Here is a 26,404-nt window from a genome sequence, read left to right as displayed (position 1 = left end):
TCTCCTTGCACTCAAATTCCAATCGCACATCCACGGTGGCACTCTTGACAGACTCGTTCTGTCGCGAACAATCGATAACCACGAAAGGTCCGCGAAGAAGAAAGTTGGGAGGAGTCAAGTATGCCTCGGCACAATTGCAGTTATAATAAGCCCTACGGAAACGTGAATACATGTCGTAAAGGATGGCGGTTTTGTTCTTCTCGAAATCCACATTCAAGTCATCGTATGGATAAAATTCTGAATTGAGATGCAGTTTCACGTTGGTTAGTTGCAGTCGTCGAATATGGTAACGTCCTCGGACATGACGTTCTTCCGACCTGTCTGCAAAGCAAAGATGACGTATCGCGGCTTCTCAAGCTGAGTCGCGGTCTTAATCGCCCACGAATGCTTGGTCGTGCTCTGTAACAGCGGATACTCGTACAGGTCCCACGATCGGAAACCCATGGTGAGGTATCGTCCACTCTCCAAGGTGCGCAGCATCGATAGCTTAGTGACTTCATCCAACAGCACGTGCGGCATTCGCCATTGTATCTTGAATATGTCGATCACAGGCGCCAGCGCAGGATTTCCCAGCAGAATATTGTTATCGTTGCACGATCGTAACAGAATCCGTTCATGAGGAGCGTTGATCACCACGCGTTTGTAATCTTCGCAAAATCCCAGTAACATGGAGAGCGGTACACAAAAATTAAAGTATCCATTTGCATTATCACTATAATACGTATCCCAACCGGAATTACCCAGGGTTATGCCTCTGTCAAGTGTTAACAGTGTATTGTTTTTGAGAGTGCTGGTTATGCCAACGTTTCTGTTGCGATCAATCTCCACGCCGTCAAGTCCGTAGCGAATCTCATCGAACATGAACGCCACGCAGTTATTTCCCATCACCATACGAGGTCCAATAAGATCTCCGTTGAGCGTTAGTTTTCCCTCGATGTACAGAAAACTTTCATGCGGCAGTGTGTACAGATCCTGTTGTATAGGTATTCTTATCTCGTCGCTGTGCCCGAACGTCGTGTTGGCGAACGGATTGTACGTGTGAGTCTCGATCTTGACGATGCGATCGTCAAAGATCGGTTCGTTCCCGATGTTGAGGATCTCTGTCATTTTTTTTCGCGATTAAATATTTCGTACCGCGAAACCCAAAGATCTCAAAAATTCAATGTTCGATGTGGTGAGCCTTTTCTTCTTGGTGGTATCAGATGACTGACTATTACCGAACGTTGGCCTCGTAAAGATTGCGTTATCTGTCGCTTGCTTCGATCCGCTCAATACGAGCATCTCACGTTATCGCCGTCGCACGTGCAATCTGATCGTGATCTCTTCTTCACGAAAGTCGAGCAATCGCCCGGTTTGGTCGGCAACGCGTATCGTTAGATCCGTAATGCACCGTACGATGATTGGCAAGTAAATGATCTGTCTCGGTCTTTCCGATATCTTATATCCCGATGGCACGCTCGGCGAAAATTCACGCGTTCGCCGTTGCTGTACGCACCCGCGGTCACGTTACACTCTACGCGGATAACGTTCACGTTGATGATGTTGATCGATGTGTCCGATTCGTACCGTTGTTGCGGTTGCAATATACGCTTCGACGAGAATCCCAGCAGCGATCTAATGTTGTTTGGTTTTCCAAAATTTATTCTGTAGGAGCATTTAATCTCACTCCTCATCGTATTGTGATTAACGCGGAGCACTATCGGGTATTCGTCACTGGGATCAATCATATGCCGTTTCTGCGAAATTGATATTGCACGTTTCAAAAACTCGTTTATATCTCGCAGTTCGTACGATCCCCCGGGAATTGTAATCTCCGCGTCGTCTTCGCCAAAATAAAATTTATTGTTCGAAGCGTTCGGTATCGTGTGATAAGTCTCAAAGTCCATTAGACCGAGCTCGTAATCACCGTCGCTCAAATCTATGGATGGAAAGTAGTTTACCGCGAGAATACGACTCCTCTCGGTCAGCGTGAGTGTCAGCTACATGATGGAGAAACCGCCCAACGAATACTGAATATTCATAGCACCTCGTTAGGCTTTAAATTCATACTGATCGTCGACCGTTTGGAGAAACCTTAGACACAATTGTCCGCAGATGCTCCGATCGTAAGTTTGATAGGACGTTCGATTGTACTGAATCTTCACCGTATGTCTGAAATATTGCACCAGTTCCCTTGGCGGTTGGAGATCACCAAAACTGTCAAAATATATCACGTGGCCTCCCCTCTTTGCGTATGCTATCCAATGAGTACCGGGACCCGTTGCATCGTCCAGATTCACGATACCGCTCTCGTTTCGACGTACACCGCTCATCGGTAACGAGTTACGCATGAAAACACCTCTAAAGTATGGTACGCGCATACGTCTTGCCAGTTGATCCAATTCTACATTGGTGGTTACACCCGTAGGCATCTTTATCGCCTTTTTGACGTTTTTTTTTCTTCGTTACTGCGCCCTGTCCTCGTTTGTACGGGGCGAGAAACGATTAGCCAGAGGTGATCCGGGTATAAATCCGTTGGACGCAGCGTGCCTCGAGCACGACATAGCGTATTCTCGGAGTAAGGATCTCACCGAGAGACACGCGGCGGACAGGATACTCGCCAAGAGAGCGCGAGAACGCATTTTCGCGAGGGATTCGACTCTGGGAGAGAGAGCCGCCTCCACGGCTGTCTGAACAGCGATGAAGGCCAAGACGAAGCTCGGTATGGGTCTGAAGACGAAGAAGAAGAAGACGACGAAGAAAAGAACAACGAAGAAACGGATCCTTTCGGTAGCGAAACGCGGTGGTATATTACCAATTCTACCGATGCTGGGTGCGCTCGGATCGTTGGCCGCCGGGGCAGCGGGAGTCGCGAAAGCGGTGAATGACAGCAAAGCCGTGCAGCGTCAACTGCAAGAAATGCAGCGTCACCATCGTGCAATGGAAGGTCGCGGACTATATTTCGCTCAGTACGTCGACTGTTTCTATGTCTGTCAGACGTACGGGAGAATACCGAAACATCTTATACGCGACAACGCGAACCTGCTGATCCTGTTCAAACAGGATGGTACCAACCTGAAACACGTGTACAACGATCACGTGAATACCGATATGACGTACGGTGATTTCTGTGCGTTGTGTCGCAGTTGTTGGCAACACAAGTACGGTTTCGTAGTGATAGACAAGGACAGCCCGCTCGCTAACGGTCGATACAGAAACGGATTTAACGTGTTTGCGATACCGCGGAGCGGTTAGTCGTTGATCGACAACATGGCTGGGAGCAATGATATTCGTGAGCTTGAAAAGATCGCGAGGACGATTGAGAAAACGAGCGAATCGATCCGCAAGAAACATCGTGCTCTGAAGACCGATATAATCGATGATGATATCGTGGTGAGGAGACATTTTGGGCCAATCATTGAACCGCTGCAAAAGATCGTTGACAACTCGAACACACGCGCGGTGAAAGACGAGTCGGACGTAGGAATTGAAGTACCCCCGAAGTGCGAGCCGTACGTAGAGCTCGCAGTACCACGCGCCCCGAAGTGCGAGAAGAAGAATGTGATAAGGAGTAGGGTATAGAGGAAACGAACGGACGGCTCGCCGGATCGCGAATCATACGAATCGAAACGACATCGAATCGGATCGAGCGATGACGCAGGGATTGAAGTACCACGCACCCTGAAGACAAAGAGGAAACGAACGGACGACTCGCCGGATCGCGAATCATACACATTAAAACGGCGTCGAATCGGAGCCGTACAACCGTCTCTTCCAACCGAGAACGTTTTCGAAACGATGGACGATTCATTGCGGACTCAATTGGGCCCGTTGGGTCAACGGTACGTCGGGGCTGTTATAAGCCGTGACGATGAGATAGATCGTGTGTTCGGCGTTTATATCGATCAGGATGGGCTGATGTTCGGTAATAAACGATTCGCGATAGACCATGAAGATAGCATACTTATCGATGATGTGCGACACAAAGGTACACCTAGTCTTTACGAGCTGATTTTCAAGAAACATCCCGACGAGGGTGTGTACACGGCAAATTATATGCAAACGTACAAGAGCATGCTGTTGGTGACGAACGCGTATAGACGCGATCACAGCGCGCGAGGTCGGGTAAAGAGTAACAGGGGATACAAGTACAAATACATAATCGCACCGTTACTACCGGTTGAACCTAAGAAGAAATCCGGAAGAGGATTACCTCGTGTCATGACACTGAACGACAATGCGATCGATTACGTGCACTGGGACGATCCCAACGAGCTGGTGGATCGCCTACGATTGCTCGACGCTTCGCGTCAAGCCGGACACAACTCTCACGACAACGAGATGCTGTCGATCATGGAGGAACTTCGAGAAGCTGGTCTCATTATAAATTGACTTGTGTATCGTCAAAACGAACTAGTCGATCAACGTCACTCGCATCGTACGAATGCCTCTCAACAAGTTTGGACTATTCGAACGGGGAAACGACGCAGTCGGCAACAATTCCCGTCATTGGGACGAATTAGTGAGAAGTTACGTGCGCCGTAACGCTCTGTGTCGCATCGGTACGGACTTTGACGCAAAGTCGTGCAAGATTCACCGCGTAGCGGAGCCCGAGGCTGATACTGACGCCGTCAATAACCTGTACGTGGAGCGGTACGTTGAAGTGCTGAGGAATCAACAGAAAGAATTTAACGAAAAGCTGATTGCGTTCGAGAGGGACATGAAGAGGTGCCAGGCCGCGTACGACGATCTTCGACGTTTAAAGTTGGAAAGCGAGGGTTACAAACAACTAACCAACAACTATGACGAAGACAACAAACGGCAAAAGAGCGGTTTTCGAATACCCACTGAACGGATAGCCGACGTCTCAGGAACGACTCAAGAACGGCTTTCGAACGTTGGTGAACGGCTCAGGAACGTTAGCGAACGCCTATTGAAAGGTAACAAATCGGATGATCGCGAACCGCTAATAATGGACTGATAAACGGCTCAGAAACAGCTAACGCACGTTTTAAAAACGTGGAACGAACGTGTTTGAACGTGGAACGAACGTAGAACGAACGTAGAACGAACGTGTTTGAACGTGGAACGAACGTGTTTGAACGTGGAACGAACGTGGAACGAACGTGGAAAGAACGTGTTTGAACGTGGAACGAATGTGGAACGAACGTGTTTGAACGTGGAACGAACGTGTTTGAATGTGGAACAAACGTGGAACGAACGTGGAACGAACGTGGAAAGAACGTGGAAAGAACGTGTTTGAACGTGGAACGAACGAGGCTGGTATCATTATAAATTGATACGCGTATCGTCAAAACGAACCAATCGTTTAACGTCATTCGCATCGAACGAATATCTCTCACCAAATTTGAACATGAAGGATTACCGAGGTGCGCTTAACGATCTTCGAAAGGGGCTCACAGATTTCCAAAGAGTGGTCAACGAATACAACAACCCTCCCTCACTCCCCCGCGGGGCACGCTAGACGGTTTTCAACAGGCACTCACGGATCTCCAAAGATTGGGCATCAACAACAACTCCAGCGCTCCCCCACTTCCCCCGCGGAGCTCCAGCTTCAGCGCTTCCCCACTTCCCCCGCGGGGCTCAAGCTTCAACGCTCCCCCACTTCCCCCGCGGAGCTCTAGCCTCAGATAATCATCCGGGAATAACTACAGAAGGGGTACGAACAAGTAACGGACGACCGCGAACAGGTACGAACGGCTCAGGAACAGTTTTGAGACATAATGTAACTATCTTCACACATATCGTGCCGACCAGTCGATGATTTGCACCCGTCAAAACATGAGCTCCGAAGGACGTAAGAAAGGTGCCGTCAGTTCCGAGAAGCGGCGACTCGTCGAGGAACTGCATGACCCGGCGAGACGAAATTTTCCACGAAGACGAGTCATAGTTCGGGGATACGATGACCTGTGGCAGGCAGACTTAGTCGAGATGCGCCCGTACTCACGTTTCAACAGAGGCTACCACTACATACTCACCGTCATCGATGTGTTGAGTAAGTACGCATGGGCCGTGCCGCTCAAGAACAAAGGCGGAAGCAAGACAGCTGCGGCTATCGCCCAGATAATTCGAGAGAGCAAGAGATGCCCGAAAAACTTGCAAACCTATATGGGGAAGGAATTTTACAACACCGACGTGCAACGACTTATGAGAAAACACAACATCAATCATTATTCCACGTATTCGGTATTGAAGGCATCGGTGGTCGAGCGATTCAATCGTACGCTGAAGAACGCCATGTGGCAGATGTTTACCCTCAATGGGACTTACAAGTGGGTCGACGCGCTATCCCAACTCGTCAAGGAGTATAACACCCGAAAGCATCGAATAATTGGCATGCGACCCGTTGACGTAACCCCCGCTGTTGCTAAGAGACTCCTGACTACTGTATACAGCGCGATAAAAATAGCGGCTCCAGCAAGGTTCAAAGTAGGCGATTCGGTACGCGTTAGCAAATACAAGACGATCTTCGAGAAGGGTTACATGCCAAACTGGACCACTGAGGTTTTTCGCATAGCTAAAGTGCAGCGTACCAACCCCGTGACCTATCTACTCGATGACTATCGCGACAAACCAGTCTCCGGAGCGTTCTACGAACACGAGTTGCATCGCGCGAGGTATCCGGACGTGTATCTCGTGGAGAAAGTACTGCGCAGGAGAGGTGACGAGGTCTACGTGAAGTGGCTGGGATTCGATGGATCGCACAATTCATGGATACACAAAGCAATGTCGTTTAATACTTTTATTTTTCACAAACATATATAAATGTATAACTATATGACAATATATGAAAATACAATGATATATATGAAATACAACTCTTTATTGATATCCTTATCCTAAATATTTTACAATGGTACGCGGTAATGTCCCCACGGTAGCGTGTTTGGAATCGGGTACGATGTAACGCCTATCGTCGTACGGACTCAGAGCGATTTTCGTCTCGCGAACAGTGTACACTTTGTGCAGCTGCGATGTTATACGGGACTGATCTCGAGTTATTTCAATCTTTTCCCTCAAACACTGCACGTAATCATCAAAAATTATTTTTCGTGCGACTACGTTACTCTTAACTCCTTTCGCCTTTTTGGTATCCTTTTTACCGTCTACTTTCAAAGCGTACATTTTCGCTCTGAGCCCCACGAATTCCGTCATTATCGCGCCGTTGTTCTCATCTTTCATTAAACCTGGTACCTTTTTATTCATAAGCGAAATACTATAAATGTTATCGGACGCGTAATCGCTTGTATCAAATCGCGCAATGTCGCGTTTCATTTGTTCGTACATGTTCTCGCACTCAATATGATAAATTAAACTATCGGTATCCGTGTATATGATCTTGCATTTGTCGTGATATAACGGTAACATGTACTCGTGGTGAAACTCGTACAAACAGACCTTGGATATGTCGAGGATGCACATACCTACGTAGATCGGTTTGTTGAATTTCACCTCGAGCTTACGCATCTCGATCGCGACCAGGTTTGATGAAAAGACGCTACGACTATGAAAATTGGGTTTCGCGATCATTGCCTCCGCGCCGAATCGTCCGTCCCATTTCGTTAAAAGTTTAACATCTACGTGATTGCGCACGTTCTCCATAGTTTTTCCAAATACTGCGTTGTTCATTAATTTGTATAAATTTTTCTCGAAATCGTTGGTAGCAGCCGTTCTAAATCGTGTATTTAGTTCAATATAATCGTGGAGCCATGGAGATTGCACGAATTCTAATACGCGATGGATTTTTGTGACGCGAAGACCGTGACGCGTACACTGTTGCAAGTTGCAGTAATGGATGACGTACCGCTTCTTGTCGTATAAAGTTGCGAGCAACTTATCCTGCCGTTTGCCTGGCGGTTTATCACGCGTCGGACAGAACGGCAGGTCAGCGTGCGCATCATGGAGATGCCGCGGATACTCGAGATCGACTTCGAGTACGTACCCTTTTGGCGAATCCGGAGCGATCACGTTTACGTTGAAATTGGAAATGTCGCTGACCCATCGAAAATCGGCATAGGGCAGTGGTTGATACATTGCCCAGCCGTACAAGTTATTAACATCAAAGTACATTAGGTAAGATGAAGGTTTCGATGGATCTTACGACTGCATGTACTTGTTATTGGCTTGCGCGTACCTGTGCGAACACTGATTTAGGCCGCCGCGTATACCGCGTTCTATGAACATGACTATGTCGATATCAGTTAACAATTCAAAATTTATACGCGTATGCTTGAGCATCGCGTCCCACGTAAAACCAGGCAAAGTGTAATAGTATGCGGGATCAAGATCGTAACTCTTTATGCAGCTATCGCGGAAATTTTCAAATACGTCAGCCAACAACAAGACATCCGTTTTTAGATATAGGTCGCTGTACTCGCCTAACGTTCGAATGGCGAACCGTTGCCACACGTTGACAGCGTGCGCGTAATCGCTCTCGGATACCGTGACACCCGTTAAGGAACTATAAAACGATTTGCGCGACGGTAGGCGAGTATCCTCCAATTTTTCGGCGCAGTCCACGTACTCGTAAGGAAAAACACCCTTTCGCGTTAATAAATCAAAGTCGTTGGTAGAGAGGTGCGCAAATTCGGATCGTAACGTTTTAAGTTTATCTTTACTGAGAAATGATGACAATTTATCCAGGCTACTGCTCAAGAATTTAAAGGAATCAATAAATCGTAATTTTATATTTCTATCTTTCCAGTTTGCTATTTTTTCACCGATTTCCCCAACATTTTTTTGTAAAGGAAATATATTTTTCTTTAGTTATGGACAATACATCGACATTGCCCGCGAACGCGGTGGCTATTTCCGTAATGATAAAATGCGCGTCGTAGCCGGATAAATTATGGAACACTATTGAAATGGTATGCGAATCTTTGTAATTTAAGTTACAATTAGAATGCGCGGGACCTCTGTACTGACCGGTGAGATAGCAATGATCGCGAACCCGCGTGTCATCTGACGTGAACGGTTTCTCGCAGATATGACACTGCGTTGCGTTGTTAAATTTTTCGCGCTCATCTCGCGTTAATTCTATCATGGGGACATTTCTCGACAAAATCGCTTTCACGCGATACGCTAACTCTTTTAGTTGTTCAACGAACCATGACACGCACTCCTTATTGCGACGGGATCGGTACCCGGATAACGCTTCGTCGTAGGAGCATCGCACGTAATACGCTATGCTGTGTACCTGATGATGCTGGTACAGTTTCGGATCGTCCTCCTCCGTCTTCTGCAATACACATTCAAGGTCTGCATATACTACAAACGGCATCCGCTCCTTCCTGTTGTAATTGCTGAAACTCAACCACTTGTCCTCTTCGTTTGGTAGAACGATTGCGCAGTCGTTCAGATGTTGGCAATCCACGGTGTGGGCCTCTAACTTCTCCTTAGTGTAGAAGTAGTGCAGGCATCTGCAAGAATAAAAGAAAGAACCTGTTATTTTCTAGTAATGCTAATTTCTAGCGATAAGTATTTATTATAACGCTACTTACCGATCACAAATGTATTTTTGCCCGTTCTGCTTATTTATCTGGGAGCTCACCAAGCGGGATAGATCTTGATCCATGTGAAATGTCCCACGTTGTTGTTCTGCGCATCTTGCACGTACAGCAGATTCGCGTGCTTAGCCTTCTTCTCATCGGTGAGTCGTAGCGGCAACACATTTATCTTCTTATTCTGTTCCTCAGTACCGAACACGTTTATGGAAATGTCGTTCAGACGTTCAAACTTCGCAATGTTTTTCATTGACATTGGAAACTCTATGCCCTGGAGATTCAGCACCGTCGTGTAGTGCGAGTACGAAGATTCGCGTTCCGTGTGTCTTTCCGCCGGATACAGAGCGGCGACCACCGACCACGCGAAACATGCATTGTCCATCGATTGCACGTTCACCACAGCCTTCTTCGTCTTGATCTCCTTCGGTAATGTGATGTAACATCCCGCGTGCAAGGGATTGTGCTTGTTGATGTTGATAACCAAGTTCAATATACGCGACAATGCCCACCCGCTATCACGCTCCTGGAACTCCTCGAGAGACGCCAGAGTGGGCTCGATCACGTATTGCTCGTACCATTCTTGCAGATCAGACGTAGAGAAGAGGCCACGATTTTTCATGTTTATACTCTTATTGGCGGTCTTCTCACCCGCCACGAACTCTCCGTTGAACATGGTGTTCACTTTTACGCTGTTGTATCTGTCAATAGCGTTCCGCACATGCTCCAGCACTACATCACGAGCAGCTTCCAAGAATTGTCGCGGGTCGACGTAGTCTTCATTAATCACCGCGTCGGTTAGTACACGGTTTTCAAACGCAGTCTCAGTCTCTCGCCAAGAGAGTTTCGCGCTGGAAGGCTGTTCGGCGTAATCACCACCGAAATGTATAAAGCGTCTTTCCAAACGCTTCTTCACTCCCTCGAGCCGCGCGATTCGAGCCACTAACGATTGTCTATTTCCGATAGATAGCCGCGGACGCTTAGCACGACTTTGTCCTTCCGATTGTTCAATATACTCGTCACACCGTTGCACCCACGCGAAATATTCGCCCAAGGTGGTGACATTGTTGGCTTCCTCCAACAGGTCGCGTTCATTTTGCTCCATGTTGTTGCACAGAACTTTTCACACTGAAGATTTTCAGGAAACTCTTTTCTGGAGCACTCGCAACCAACTGTGATGCTAAACCTTTTTTCCGTTTGATTATATGATATTGGTACCATATCTTCGTCTCTTTCCACCCTGCAGCCGAATATCAGCCCTTTAGAAATAAACTTCTCTAAGCAGTCCAATTCCTAGATCTGTATATCACCTCTTCTCAATTGCTCATTGACAGCAGCCGGGTATCGGCGCTCGAAAATAAATTTTTATCTATAAAACAATTCCACGGTTCCTAGATATATATTTACATAAACATCTCATTGATAGCAGCCGGGTATCGACACTCGAAAATAAATTTTTATCTATAAAACAATCCCACGGTTCCTATAGAAATATGTTTAAATAAACATCTCATTGATAGCAGCCGGGTATCGGCGCTAGAAAATATAAGATATAAACATACCGCATACCATGGTTCGTTCCTAGATATATGTTTACATAAACACCCTCGACCGCGGAGGACACTGAAAGCCCCCCCCCCCCCCGTAACGCTATACCTCGCACTCCGGCGACCCCCCCCCCCCGCGTGACGCTATACCCTCGCGCCCCGGAGATACTCTAGCCCCTCACCTCCCCCCCCCCCCTCGGAGCCCCTGGGTTAGAACCCGCATATATTTACTACTTATATTATAGACTTTCAAATCGGATATCCCATTTTAATTATTGATACAGATCTAAAATATCTCGAAAAATACTACTGTTACGGGATGTAACGTTAATATTTTAGTTTTTGGAGTCAATTCATTTAAGCAATTTACCCCAGGGACTCAAGTCGTGTGCGTTTTGCGATTTAAGGATAATTTAAATGGTCGGAAAAGGAATGTGAGAGTCGGAGATTCAATTACTAATTGGATAGTTAATTACTAAGATATTGGATTTTTTCGAGTTGATTAATCGACAATGTTGAATGAATTTAGAGTGAGGGAGAAGTAAATGAACCTTGAGTTGTGATCGCGTTAACGCCGTTTTGGAGATCTCGTTGCTGTACTTCTTTCTAACCGCGATATAAGTGAAGAGGGCCGGTCGAGAACCAGGAAGAGAAGAGAAGAGAAGAGAAGAGAGCCAGGAACCTTGGTTGGTTCCTTTTATACCAAAATCGTGAGCAACAGAATTTTCCTTTAGCCAATAGGAGATCTCGAAAACTGCTGCAACAGGCATAGACAGAGAGGGAGGATCCCGCGCAAATCCCCGCTCTTGGCCTACAGAATCTTCGCGAAAGTTCTAACGATTCTTATACGTATATATACTTATGGTATTTTATATATGATTTTATCTTGTTTTTAAACAACGGGAATACAAATATTGGTATCGTTAATCTGTGCGTTAACATTATGCAATAGACATATTGTTTTAAACCGAGCCTTGGAGAGTGACTATATCGATATATGAGAAAACAATTCAAGAGATATGGTCACGCTTCGCCTCCAGGACGCGCGACCTGCTTAATATTTACTTATAATTAAAATGCTATAAAAATATATCTCGTGTGTAAGTCTAAGTAAGTGTAAGTTAGGCGTTATGTCGGGGAAGATGACTAAGCGTGCAACCTTGGTCCTTTGAGAGGTTGTTAGGAAAGGAATTTTGGGATGGATCATAAAAGAGAAAGTTTGTCTGAAGGCAGTGACATCGGCATATGACGGTTAAATGAAAAAAAAGGAATCCGGAAGAAAAAGGAGACTTGTCGGGACGTAACACCTCCCCCTTTAAGTCATACGTGATGCACTGAAGGTGCGCCACGTATGATTCCATAAGAATACAATAATACAAGTAATACATTGAGATTATAAACGTGGATACATAGGAATGGCGAAACTTATTTCTTGAGGTGGGCTGGATGGTTCTGATGAGCTGGATTTTCCTTGTGGTGCTGACACAGGTTGCTCTGCTTCTTGTTCGGGTGCTTCGGTTTGCGTGTGGGGTTTGTTGGCGATGTGGATCATCAAATTCGTGACTGAGTCCCATAGAGCTCCGAGCAAGTGTACTGACCATCCATATATGGTATGCAAGGCGTATCCGTGTATGACTGTGTCCATAATTAATTTCAGTGTTCTAATGCAGAAATAGATTCCTATTAATCCTGCACTTGTGTTACCAAAGAATATGAATTTTCCCCAGATTTTGTTCCAGGTGTTTTCGGTGATCTTCTGGATTGAATTGTCATCCAAAAGATGTGCAAGGGATATTCCTTGGGAGACTATCGATTCTCCCGTTGCGCCTCGTGCCATGGTGTTGAGTATGCTCGTTTTTTCAGCTGGAAACATTATATGGTCTCATAAGTGTTCAAGATCTTCGTTACTACATATACCACTATCTGCTAAAGATCCTGGGTTAGTATAATGCCACGTCGGTTTTGTCAGTGGTTTGATGATTGTAGGAGGTAGTGTGCGTTCCGGTGTCGGTAGCATACGATACCAACCATCATGGAGAAAGTACACCGGTGGTATAAACCGACTGCATGTGATTTGAGTGCCCGTTTTGATTAAGATATGCGTTCTGGGCGACAGAAAATATGTGTTGTTATTCCATTGCACCGGCAGTTGGGAATAACATTCCTCGACGTGTTGGATTTTGACGTCTACTGGAGTGCATTTGATAATATGCACTACCTCTCCAGATATGAGTCATATAGCCAGGTCCCTTCATAATTTGGTAGGCGAATTCGTCTGGTGAATTTATGGCGAGACTGAGGGTTCCCTTCAACAGCTGTTGCTCCAGGTCGCAGCGCTGTTTAAGGATATCCCGATACAGGAAATTCATTTGGGTACGGATGTGTTTTTCGACGTATACAAATTTGGAATTGACGTAAGTAAGTCTATATTTTCAGCAGATATCCGGCGGCGAGTTGTGAAGGATTCCCCTTTTTTAGTCTCAAGGATCAGCAATTTGGGGTGCTCTGTTTTGATGAGTGTGTAGCCGCACAAGTGTTCTTCATCCATCATGGTGAGGGCGAAGGTTATCTCCTGGGTGGATAAGGAGTAGATGACTTGCGGTTGCTCGAGAAAGGTGTCAAGCATCCTGCTGGCGTAGCCCTCGTAAAGAACATCATACTGGTTAAATTTACAATGGTCCTGTTATATCGATTCCCAGAAGGTATGCCCTCCGTCGATGTCCATGCAGGAAGAATCAGTATAGGTGCAAGTCGTGCCTGACCTGAGGTGAACGTGATTTGTTTCCAAGTTGATGGCGGTATAATAAGAGGTAATTGTTTTTGTTCCTTGGACAATGACATTGTTCCACTTGCCATAGGGATCCGAGTATTGAGCGCCTGAGCATTGGCCATCCGAAGTGACGGAACCTGCCCATGTGACGGGTCGAGTTGTAGTTTGATTCACTTTTAGGCCGTAAAGAAAATTGCTCGCGCTGATAGAATAGATGCCGGTCTGATGCATCTACCTGCACTGGCTCGAGGTTGTGTCCAGGATATAATCCGCCTGAGCGTTTTGTACCGTCGAGATGTGAGAGTGCATCCCGCAGTAGTACATGAATCGGTTGATGGATACCTTGCATTGTTTAATTTCGATGGATTCGAATTTTGAGAGTTGGAGCAATTGAATGTAGGTTTTCGGTACTTGAGGTTCAGTCATAGGAATGTTGCAGTCTTCGACGTTTAAGAGAGATAGGGTCGTATTTAGATTTGCTGATCCACAGTCGTATCCCACGATTCCGTTGGTTCCATGAATGTAAAAATTCCAAAGAGTGAAGAGTAATAAGATCCGCATCTAAAATACAAGTTTAAAAAAAACAGACATAATACTACGTTACGTTATTACATGATAAGGGTTATATAATATAATGTTGTTTGTTGTTGGCGTTCATACATTATCGCACGCGCTTAACTATATATATATATCTATATATATATATATATATATATATATATGTCTACATTATCTATTTCATATCACTTACAACGTTCTTGTATTGTTCTATTACAATTCAATTTTTCCACCTATTTCATCTTTTCCGTAGATTTTAAATTAAAGTTATAGAAATAGCTGCGATCTATGATGTCTTAAGATATTAATATCATTTCTACCTAAAACAATAAGTAATAAATAAGTGCAACATGTAATGTATACATCTATCCGTCTATTGTTATTAATGAAGGAAGCATCTAAAATTAGTCTGTCTCGCCGCATAGTAATCTGTTACACGACGTATTCAACTTGACTTTTGACATATTAAAGTTTTCTTTTGTTCGTTACAAAATATGTTTTACCAGTTATGATGTAGTCATCTGTTATTAAGAGAAGATGCAGACAAAATGTGTTGCGTAAAGAAATCGGTCACATGGACGGGCACAAATAGCGTATATACGAAAGCGTTTGTAATTAATTCTCGAAAATGATTTCTCAGAACGCAACTTATTATACATGGTTGAATTCGTAAAAAAATAAGCTTTCTATTGGTGATAAAAAAATTTCAAAATTCTGAAAAAAAGTGATGAGTGGTGGGGGTATTTTGAAAAATAAAACACTAAAAAATTTTTTTCCTTATTCTCTTTTAAAGTACTCTCAAAGCCATTCATTTTTTATTCGAAAACAATTTTTCTATCTTTAATAGTTTCCAAGATATTCGCCTCGAAAGATAAACACCGACTTTTTCAAAGGGGTGTTTAACCCCCTAAAAGTGAGTTAGGGCACGTATAAAAAAATACGTGTCCCTTATTTTGAGCTGGAAAACAACATATTTAAAGCTCATCAAAATCGGAGGGGGACACTTCCGTACCTTTCCTTGTTAGAGTATCATAATCTGTACTAACCAAAAAATCAGTTAAAACGTTGTGACAAATGTCACATGGATCTGCTAAAAGGGCTAAAAACTTTGAGCAGACAGAACACTTGGCAAAAAGGGTAGAAGGACTCCAATTTGTAACAAGGCTATGTCGCGTTCTGAAATTAAAATTTACAAACGTTACTGCGGGATCTACATAAATGCAAGTTGGACATTGTGGTGTTTTTAGTGTTTTATGTTCATAAAAATATTCCTTGACACATAGGGCATCACGCGTGTAAAACTTAATTACCCATGTTCGTGTGCCACGTGAACGAAAGGCATGTGAACCCATTACAATATTCTTAAAGTGTTCTGGCAAGAAACAATTCAAATTTTCATTCACATTGAATTACGACGCGAGCGGTCGGTATTCCTCACAACCTTTACCTCCGCAGATCTGTTTGAAAAACCTAATGGTATAAATGGCCTTACTCTCTGATTTTGCCTATAAGTAATGCAAAGGAGGGATACAGTAACCTGCACTGGGAGTGCCGGTACGTCTGGATCAAAACTTTCCTCTAACCTCTCTAGATTACGGAGAGAACCCAAAGAATAGTAATCATCAAATGCCACTGTGCATTGTCACATCCGGGGAGGTGAGAACGTTGCTAACCTGGTTTCTGTGCTAACCTAGCCCTCGGTAATTAACATCAGATACTCTCTTTTAATTTAGGGTCAATCTGCATACACCGACTTTACCCGGGAATGGAGAGAGTTTGGATCAACTTACAATGATGACGAGGTTATCTTTCAGAATCGAACTATGAATGTATAATTGTTGATTAATAAAATATAGTCTATGACTCTATGATGCTAGTATTATTTATTACTATGTATTAAATCTAGGTAATAACGACAAAGGAAAATAATAAACATAACTGGTACTAACCAAATAATTAAATAGTATAACTCAAGTAGAATGACTCAAGTAGTATGACTCAAGTAAGTAACTAACCTTACGTTCGCTCTTCTAGTCCACGCTTAAAGCGAGTGAACGCTTTTAATTGCTTGAGTCAGTTCGTAAGTTTAACTAAAATTAGGGAGGTGTAAATAAAATATTAACTATTAAATGATTATAACTTTATTCCTCAGTAGATGGTTCCAATTCTTCTGGAATTTCGTGTGTTACAGTTGTGTTATTGGCATTGTCGATTAAGGTTACCCGAACAAATCTCTCTAATTGCATGAAGTATGAGTTTATTATTGGATCAGGTCGGGGATTCTGAATCAACTCTATTTCCTCAATAAATTCTATGTCAGATTCATCGCAAGTTAAATTGATAATTTCAGATTCCTCAGTACTAGGTTGAGGTAAAGATCCTGTTCCTGGATCCTCAGATTCAGCAGATGTATCGTCGCTTCCCGAAGGAGTATGTTGAGGAAAGTTACTGTTGGTAAGTGACGAAATTCAGGGCACCTCTTTGCCCTCAGTTGATGTTGAAGGAACTTGATTAATGTTCTGCTCTGAATGTATTATGGGCACCTTTTTGCCCTCAGTTGAGGTCGAAGGGACCTGATTAATGTTTCGCTCCGAATATTGTTCAGTTTTATTAAGATTTTCCAAAAACCTTGCAAACCTTGTTCTCGGCGTAATCTTTGGAGGTATTCAATTCTTTCCTTTTTTCGGCGTCCAGCCCTATGGCGCGTTTTCTTTACCATTTACATAAAAACAAAATTTCTAATGTACTTAGAGCACTTTTTGCTCCTTAAAGCGAGTAAACGCTTAAGTACCTATCCTTATTCCAAAATTGTTTTCCATAACCACGATAAGTCTTCTAGATATTTTCCTTCTTTGATTCTAAATATAATAATAAAACGATTACAAATAAATACTGACAATAACTGGTTCAAAAGTTATTAATAGCGTATATTTTAATATGTTCCTTGAATATTAATAATAATAATAATCTAAGGTTATTAATCAAGAGTAGTAATATAAAAAAATAATCCTGGAACAATCTGTAGCTCAGAAATGGATTAATGAAATGGATTACAGCGAATATTGCTGTGATTGGCTTGGTGAAAACAAAATATAGGTAGTATAAGTATATAGGCGTACTAAAATATTTATTTCACACTTCAAAGTTCCAAATTTGGAACCTTATATTCTTCATTGTTGGATTAACGGTAAAATAAGTGGTATAAACTAATAAAATCGTATCGTAGACGGACCACTTCAAGTAGTATAAGTAAATTAATAAAAAGTTGTAATGCAAGCGGATTAAACGGTCAACAATATAAGGGTAAGTAGTACAAGTAAATAAGTAGTATGAATTAAATTAAAGTCATGCTACAAGCGAATTAAACGCTTGATATAATAACTTATAAGTAAAATAATAGTGATATGAGTCAATGACAAAGGTATATCGCAGGCGGATAAACGCCGATTGGTATAGTAGAAAAAAAAATGAATAAGTAGTACAACTCAATGACAGATTTATATCATAAGCGAAGTAAACGCTTAGTAGTATAATAAAGAATGAATAAGTAGTACAACTCAATGAAAGATTTATATCATAAGCGAGGTAAACGCTTAGTAGTATAATTATAGGTAATACTAATATTCTAAGGATAATTAAAAATTGTATCAAAAGCGGAATGGACGCTTAATAATATAACTAACGGTGTATAGCCAATCGTATAGCTATAAGTAGTATAAGTATTAAAGGGTTGTGTCAAAAGCGGAATGGACGCTTAATAATATAACTGTAAGTAGTAATGGATCAACACATAAAGTAATAAGGAGGGAAATAATAAGGAATTATGCTGATAATACGAGCAAATTGATGCTAGTAGTATAGTCATAAATGGTATCGCCTAGTAGTAATATAGCTGAAAATAGTATAAATAAAATGAAACTAAAAGAAGTCGGACTATCAGCGGATAAACGCCAAGTAAAATAAGGAAAGGTAGTATAAATCTTTTAAAGAATATTTTAAGGATCATATAAATGAATAATTAATTAAGGTAAAGAGGGTACAAAAGTTACAAAATAATAAATCAAAATGATGAATTAATTAATAAACTGTCACTGAATGTAGATATAATAAAATTGTGTTACAGAGAGATTGAATACAAATGTCGTATGAATATAAAATAAAGTCGTATGAGTTGGCAAACAACAATTAAGAATAGTGGGTATACAATAAGAATTCAAACTTGGTACAAATCTACTCACAAGTGTTCGCAGGAATCTGGACCCACAGGCCAGGAAGCACTTAACAAGCAGCAGCGAGAAATAATTGTTAAACAAACTCCACTGATTCTAAATTAGGTTGATGCCTTATGTCACGTCCCGGTAAAAATCGAACTTTCTCTTTCTGCTTCAACGGTCCGAACGACGCGCATAAGACACACCTCGGAACCGCCATTTTGTCGGTACTCCTACTTCCACGAGGGACGTTCCACTCTCCAACCCACTCTCACGAGAGAGGGGACCCCCACTACCGAACCGCCGCAGCATCGAGCCGTCGAAAACAAAGGACCTCATTGCAGGACCGGAAAAGTTCAGTTCGACTCGCGACTCGGAACCAAGAGGTTCACTCGACACTCAAGGGCCACGGTTAGCCTTTTTCTACTTCAATCTCCAATTCGAACTTAGAATTTTTTCGTTCCTTCGTATTTCGACTTAGAATATTTTCCAATCTTCGTATTTCGACTTAGAATATTTTCCAATCTTCGTATTTCGACTTAGAATATTTTTCAATCCTCGTATTTCAGAGTTATTTGAGATTTAAACGTTAGCATTAATAACCGTAGTAGTTAACTTAAATTTTGTAAGAACAATTGTATTTTCACCAATTCATTTTATTAGAATATATGTATTTTGTGTGCTTGAATTTACGTTTTATTTTTATTTTTTGACCACCAAGCCGATTTGATCATAATTCAGCGACTATAAATTTTACGCAGGCTTACCTCAGTTTCGGTCATTGTGTGTGTGTGTGTGTGTGTGTGTGTGTGTGTGTGCGCGCGCGCGCAACTAATTAACGAGCCTACAGTGCGGACAACGCACGTTGGTCTCCTTTCCGCTAAACCGACAGTTTTACAGTGCGGACAACGCACGGGGCGGTCACTCGGTAACGCACCCCTTTCCGCAACACTCTCACCACAAGGTACGCTCTAACTGAGGCGCGCACGTTTAACAGTAACTTTTGCATAAATGACGAAGTCCTAATGCCGAAAACGAAACGAGGAGGAAAGAAACACCGTGCAAGACGTTTAGCTCACATATTTTCTAACTTAGAATCAGTGAACACCGTCGTCTCGCAGTATTACGGCATCGAGCCTCACTCCATTGATCCAGAATACGAGGCACTTTTCCGATCACGCGACCGTGACACTAACAGTAATAACAATAATTCGATCATAACGCGACTCACGAAACCGAGAGTGACCAGCAACTCTGCTGTCGTATCACACCGAGTGATTCTAATCACGAACGGAAGCAACGAAGCCACGTGGGCAACGAGACTGGTCCCCATTTCATGCAACCTGCGGTACCCTCTGTGCCAGGATATTCCCGAGGGGGACCCTCGCCGAACTCATTACGATAGGCTGGCACAAGAGACCAAGGTACAGAGCTGGATCAAGAGTAACCAAGAACTCCTCGGTAAGTGAAATTATCATCATACTATTATTGATCAACTTACATCGGCCTGCCTAATGATAAATTGACTCACTCAAAGTAAAAGTCAGAATATTACTGTAGCTTTTAATGATAAGTTAATAGGGCTGTTGACTCACTCAAAGTAAAATTCAGAATATTACTACAGCTCTCAAATGATAAATTAATGAAGTTATTGACTCACTCAAAGTAAAATTCAGAATATTACTACAGCTTTCAAATGATAAATTAATGAAGTTATTGACTCACTCAAAGTAAAATTCAGAATATTACTACAGCTCTCTAATGATAAGTTAATGAAGGTGATTAACTCATTCAAATTTGATCTTAATTTTTCGCGGCTGCTCAAATTGAAGTGTGCGCGATGCGCGGGACCCCTTTGACACACCGTCACTGAACGCGGGAAAATTCTACACAAGGATAGGATAACTACAACCCTTCGTAGCGCCGAAACTACGCCATCCTCGACATTTTGCAAGAGGAACATTCGTCTCAGAATCACCTCAGGAATCTACCATTAACCGGTGATACGGTAGGTCTGGGACACCCTGTATATTGGTAATGTATCAGCATTCAATTGGTGATTGCCTTCTACCAGAGCCTTAATCCACTGAGCACGGAAATTTGGATCACTTGGAAATCTGCATTAACGAATACAAAGTAATAGAATTAAATGGCTTTGAAATGCTTCAATAGGTATTATGATTTCATTAAAAAATCTTAGTTTTCATTGATAGGAATTACACTTTTCTACCAGAGTAGAAACTGGTAATTCTTATCAATTAAAACTAATAGATTTGTAAACATTCCGTTCCACAAACGATGGAAATGAATTATAATACTAAAATTTAAATACACGCGCAAAACGTTCTCATTCTCAATAAATAAATAAATTAAAATATCACAACGAGAAATCGTTTGTAAATGAAGCGTAGGTTAGGTTTTAACTTACCTATGAAATGACACTGGTTCCTGATTCTCCCGAGACTTTTTATACAGGGTTGAAGTACATCCCTCGACGTAACAATACACCACCATGTTATTGAGAATTAGTTGACAGACTGCGATTTACAATAAAAATCGGGAATTAAAATTACCGTCAACACCGTCAGTCACCGACAAGGTTCATGCATACGAAACAAGCATGGCGTTGCATTTTAGTTCGCCGCTCTCCCGTTTGGTACCTTGTAGCGCGACAGATGTTGGATACACGAAAAAGTAGGAAAAATGGGACTGCTAGCAGTCCATACTTATATAGTGTTACGTCCCGGCTAATCGCGGCTGCAAATTTTGGAATGCAGGACTCGGACGTGTAGCACGGGACTAGATCACCGTTTCGAGTTACCGAATCCGAGGAGTCTACTCGGGGATACTCGTGATCAGAGTGATTTCGCCAGGAGTGCAGTTCCCGCGGAAGGGTGGCAGGGTCGCTCTTTGTGAAAAATTTCGGTTCAATAAAGGGGGGCCGATGGCGAATTTATTTGAATTTACTTCCGCCTAATTAAACCGATGATTTCGTTATAGCAACACGTGCATCTATGGGCCGGTCGGTAGGTCGTTAATGATGCGGAACAATAGATACAAATTACATCAATTACACGGGGCCCGATGTTCAATTTATGAGTCTCCGTTTTCGCGTACGCGTTATGGTAGATGGACCGATTCGTGAGGATTTGTATTGTTCGCATAACGCGGCTTGTGTTTCGACGTCTTTGTATCCGCGCGTGATCACGCAAAGTGCCATCGGGTTGTATTATACTGAATTAACTTCATTAGCTCATTAAAGGACGGCTGCAATACTGTTCTGACCTTTACTTTGAATGAGTTAATCACCTTCATTAACTTATCATTAGAGAGCTGTAGTAATATTCTGAATTTTACTTTGAGTGAGTCAATAACTTCATTAATTTATCATTTGAAAGCTGTAGTAATATTCTGAATTTTACTTTGAGTGAGTCAATAACTTCATTAATTTATCATTTGAGAGCTGTAGTAATATTCTGAATTTTACTTTGAGTGAGTCAACAGCCCTATTAACTTATCATTAAAAGCTACAGTAATATTCTGACTTTTACTTTGAGTGAGTCAATTTATCATTAGGCAGGCCGATGTAAGTTGATCAATAATAGTATGATGATAATTTCACTTACCGAGGAGTTCTTGGTTACTCTTGATCCAGCTCTGTACCTTGGTCTCTTGTGCCAGCCTATCGTAATGAGTTCGGCGAGGGTCCCCCTCGGGAATATCCTGGCACAGAGGGTACCGCAGGTTGCATGAAATGGGGACCAGTCTCGTTGCCCACGTGGCTTCGTTGCTTCCGTTCGTGATTAGAATCACTCGGTGTGATACGACAGCAGAGTTGCTGGTCACTCTCGGTTTCGTGAGTCGCGTTATGATCGAATTATTGTTATTACTGTTAGTGTCACGGTCGCGTGATCGGAAAAGTGCCTCGTATTCTGGATCAATGGAGTGAGGCTCGATGCCGTAATACTGCGAGACGACGGTGTTCACTGATTCTAAGTTAGAAAATATGTGAGCTAAACGTCTTGCACGGTGTTTCTTTCCTCCTCGTTTCGTTTTCGGCATTAGAACTTCGTCATTTATGCAAAAGTTACTGTTAAACGTGCGCGCCTCAGTTAGAGCGTACCTTGTGGTGAGAGTGTTGCGGAAAGGGGTGCGTTACCGAGTGACCGCCCCGTGCGTTGTCCGCACTGTAAAACTGTCGGTTCAGCGGAAAGGAGACCAACGTGCGTTGTCCGCACTGTAGGCTCGTTAATTAGTTGCGCGCGCGCGCACACACACACACACACACACACACACACACACAATGACCGAAACTGAGGTAAGCCTGCGTAAAATTTATAGTCGCTGAATTATGATCAAATCGGCTTGGTGGTCAAAAAATAAAAATAAAACGTAAATTCAAGCACACAAAATACATATATTCTAATAAAATGAATTGGTGAAAATACAATTGTTCTTACAAAATTTAAGTTAACTACTACGGTTATTAATGCTAACGTTTAAATCTCAAATAACTCTGAAATACGAGGATTGAAAAATATTCTAAGTCGAAATACGAAGATTGGAAAATATTCTAAGTCGAAATACGAAGATTGGAAAATATTCTAAGTCGAAATACGAAGGAACGAAAAAATTCTAAGTTCGAATTGGAGATTGAAGTAGAAAAAGGCTAACCGTGGCCCTTGAGTGTCGAGTGAACCTGTTGGTTCCAAGTCGCGAGTCGAACTGAACTTTTCCGGTCCTGCAATGAGGTCCTTTGTTTTCGGCGGCTCGATGCTGCGGCGGTTCGGTAGTGGGGGTCCCCTCTCTCGTGAGAGTGGGTTGGAGAGTGGAACGTCCCTCGTGGAAGTAGGAGTACCGACAAAATGGCGGTTCCGAGGTGCGTCTTATGCGCGTCGTTCGGACCGTTGAAGCAGAAAGAGAAAGTTCGATTTTTACCGGGACGTGACAATAGTCAAAGGTTAGAATGAGTAGGAATATAATGGGATTTCTGGCCCACTTCGTGGCGCGGGGGTATGACGTCACGCGGGGTCGGGGGAATCTCCGCGGCGCGGGGTATGACGTCACGCGGGGGGTCTTCGAGCGCCGGCTGCAATCAAAGGGATGTTTATGTAAGCTTACTACTAGGAACGAACCGTGGTATTGTTTTACAGTAGCAATAATAAAATTTCAAGCGCCGATACCCGGCTGCTATCAATTGCGACAAAGACGCGGGAATGTTTCACAGATAAAAAAATCTAGTTACGCGAATCTTCGAGCGCCGGTTGCAGACACGTGTACGGAATCGCAGTTCTACGAACGAACCAAGGTATTGTGTTACAGAAGCGATAATAAAATTGCAAGCGCCGATACCCGGCTGCTATCAATTGCGATAAAGACGCGGGAATGTTTCACAGATAAAAAAAATCAAGTTATGCGAATCTGCGAGCGCCGGTACCCGGCTGCAGACACGTGTACGGAACCATAGTTCTACGAACGAACCATGAGATTGATAAAAGCGATACCTTCATGTCGCAAGGGGTGAGCGCCGATATTCGGCTACAGGGTAGAAAGAGACGGAGATGTCATATTAGCAGGCGGAAAACGTTTAGGACTACAGTCGATTGCGAGTGCTCCATAGAAAAAAGTTGTCAGTGAGAAGTTCTGTGCGTGCAAAACGAATATATATGTGTGCAAAACATGGAAGTCGATTTCGACTTTGACGATGACGTCGATTTCAACTTTGACGATGACGTCGATATGGAGAACCGTGCCGCCCGCGAGCGCCTCTTAATGGATAGTGACGAAGAAGATAGTGACGATGAAAGTGTATTATCAGACGAGAGTGCGTATCATAGCAGTACAGAAGCGGCCGAAGAAGAAACCCATATAATAATACCCGATTCCCAACGAATGGCCCTTTCTCCACTCACCACCGTCTGCGCCATATACTGTTATTATTCAACGGGTGGGCCTACAGATTTGTGCATGTCATGTGCAATCAGCACAGCGACTGTAAACCTTGGACCTGTAGTGTACATTATGCGAAGACACGAAGTAGACACCTTTGATGGAATACGAGGTCGCTGGTGTACAAATTGCCGCTCCGCATTATATGTGATTTTCCCGCGTAACATGTGCCCGATATGCACAGTGAACAATTAAAAACATTGAAAAACAGTGCAAGTGGTAATCGCAAGTGACAGTATGACGACCTGGGTGATAAAAGAACATCCCGAGTTCTGGAGGTGGCAACGCATATCAGTGGTGCAGTTTCTGTGCGATCGAGAACGCGGTATACGCGGTACGATTGAACGCCGCGTCAGACAAGGATTTATTCAGGGTGAACGGCATTCAAAAGAACCAGGCCTGTACACAGGTTCATACAATAGCCATGTAATAATGAATGTTCTGGGTCCTGCAGGTTCCGGGAGGTGTTTCGAACTGTTAATGATGAGAAACTGGTACAGTTTATGTGATATGTTGATAACCTATCCGTATTACAACTTCCCGGATTTGAAAATTGATTGGACTGATGATTCGTGGATCTATGACGAATACAACGATCCCTGGGTGCTATGGAAGTATCAATTAATACACCATAGCATTCTACGTATAGTACGTAAATGTATAAAGTGTGGAGAAAAGATGTGCAATTGCCCCGAAAATCGAACACTGGTGATGAGAAGTGTTTTGCGGACCAACGCGACGCAAGCACTCGTCAGCCACGGATACGCTCACATTGCGGATGGAAGAGCAGCGAGAAACAGGTAAGTAATAGTAAGTAAAATGGTGCATTACGTGAAAGCCGATCCTGTAGTCCTCAATTTATAATATTTATGTTACAGAAGGGGCCAGCCGCTTGCACGTAGACCGCGCTCACGCGGGTCCTCTGCCGGCGAGATGGAGGGGGGGATCAGCCGGTTGCGCAAAGACCGCGCTGTGTGGAGCAGGAGAAGAGGAGCGGGAGGAGACAGAAGAGTGTGGAAGAGAGGGAGGAAAGGAGAGAAGAAGGGTTCAGAGCAGTGAGCTACTGTAATAATGCCACGTAAGTTGCAAACTAAGATAAAAGAAAAAAGATCTACTTCCAATATACTACACTAACTAATATATTTGTGTTTATGTTTAGTGACAATGGCGGGTGGAGTGAAGGAGTGGGTGGTGGAAGACAAGGAAAAGGAAATAAAAAGAAGAGAACGTTTATGTAATAAGAATATTTAATAAAGTAAAAATATAAGAATACATAGTGTAATACACTATATTAAGAAATAGTTATAATAGAATATATGTGTAGTAAAAGTTATATAAGTACAAAATAAAATATATAACAATATTTATATAAAAAGAAATAGATATAATATGTAAACTGTAGTAAAAGTTATATAAGTATAAAAATAAAATATATATAACAATATTTATATCATTCTACATCCTCCTCCCCGACCTCGGCGTCGTCCTCGTTCTCCGCACCCTCGTCCACTTCCCCTATGCGCACCCTCTTGCTCTCAAATACAATTACTGAAATTACAAAAGTCTCCTATTAGTTAAAATAAAAATGAAAAATAAAAAAATAAGAAAACTTACCGACATCATCCTCCTCCGCGAATCGTACGCGCTTTGCGCCGCTATCAAATATAATTTCTGAAACAAAAAGTCGATTATTACTTACTGAAACTATCGTAACCGAACGCAGTTGTATAATATGTAAAAACAATACTCACGTATTTCATCATCCTTCTCGTCCTGTTCTGTCTCATCATCATCATCATTCGCCTCTTCGTCCTCATCATCATCATTCGCCTTTTCCTGCTCGTCCGCTTCTTCGTCCTCTTCCGGCTC

The 26,404-nt window shown here is 42.9% G+C and overlaps 2 protein-coding genes and 1 pseudogene across 2 annotated transcripts; 1 reads left to right on the top strand and 2 right to left on the bottom strand.

Moving 5' to 3' along the window:
• Positions 1 to 264: 264 nt before the first annotated feature.
• Positions 265 to 1,107, bottom strand: LOC113563446. Its single transcript, XM_026975111.1, has one exon. The coding sequence runs from the start codon at positions 1,105 to 1,107 to the stop codon at positions 265 to 267; it is 843 nt and encodes a 280-aa protein (XP_026830912.1).
• A 7,500-nt stretch (positions 1,108 to 8,607) lies between these two features.
• LOC113563445 lies at positions 8,608 to 10,605 on the bottom strand (annotated as a pseudogene).
• A 13,435-nt stretch (positions 10,606 to 24,040) lies between these two features.
• On the top strand, positions 24,041 to 25,884 carry LOC113563381. Its single transcript, XM_026974910.1, has 2 exons — positions 24,041 to 25,613; positions 25,695 to 25,884. Exon 1 carries the CDS (start codon positions 24,773 to 24,775, stop codon positions 25,337 to 25,339), a length of 567 nt encoding a protein of 188 aa, XP_026830711.1. The 5' UTR covers positions 24,041 to 24,772; the 3' UTR covers positions 25,340 to 25,613; positions 25,695 to 25,884.
• Positions 25,885 to 26,404: the final 520 nt, after the last annotated feature.

This window comes from Ooceraea biroi, chromosome 14 (genome assembly GCF_003672135.1).
Source record: "Ooceraea biroi isolate clonal line C1 chromosome 14, Obir_v5.4, whole genome shotgun sequence".
NCBI lineage: Eukaryota > Metazoa > Arthropoda > Insecta > Hymenoptera > Formicidae > Ooceraea > Ooceraea biroi.
The sequence above is the reverse complement of the archived record's forward strand: the minus strand, read 5'-3'. Positions and strand labels throughout refer to the sequence as shown.

Excerpts from the sequence above, each read along its gene's own strand:
- LOC113563446 (XM_026975111.1), bottom strand. The coding sequence starts at position 1,107 with ATGACAGAGATCCTCAACATCGGGAACGAACCGATCTTTGACGATCGC.
- LOC113563381 (XM_026974910.1), top strand. The coding sequence starts at position 24,773 with ATGACGACCTGGGTGATAAAAGAACATCCCGAGTTCTGGAGGTGGCAA.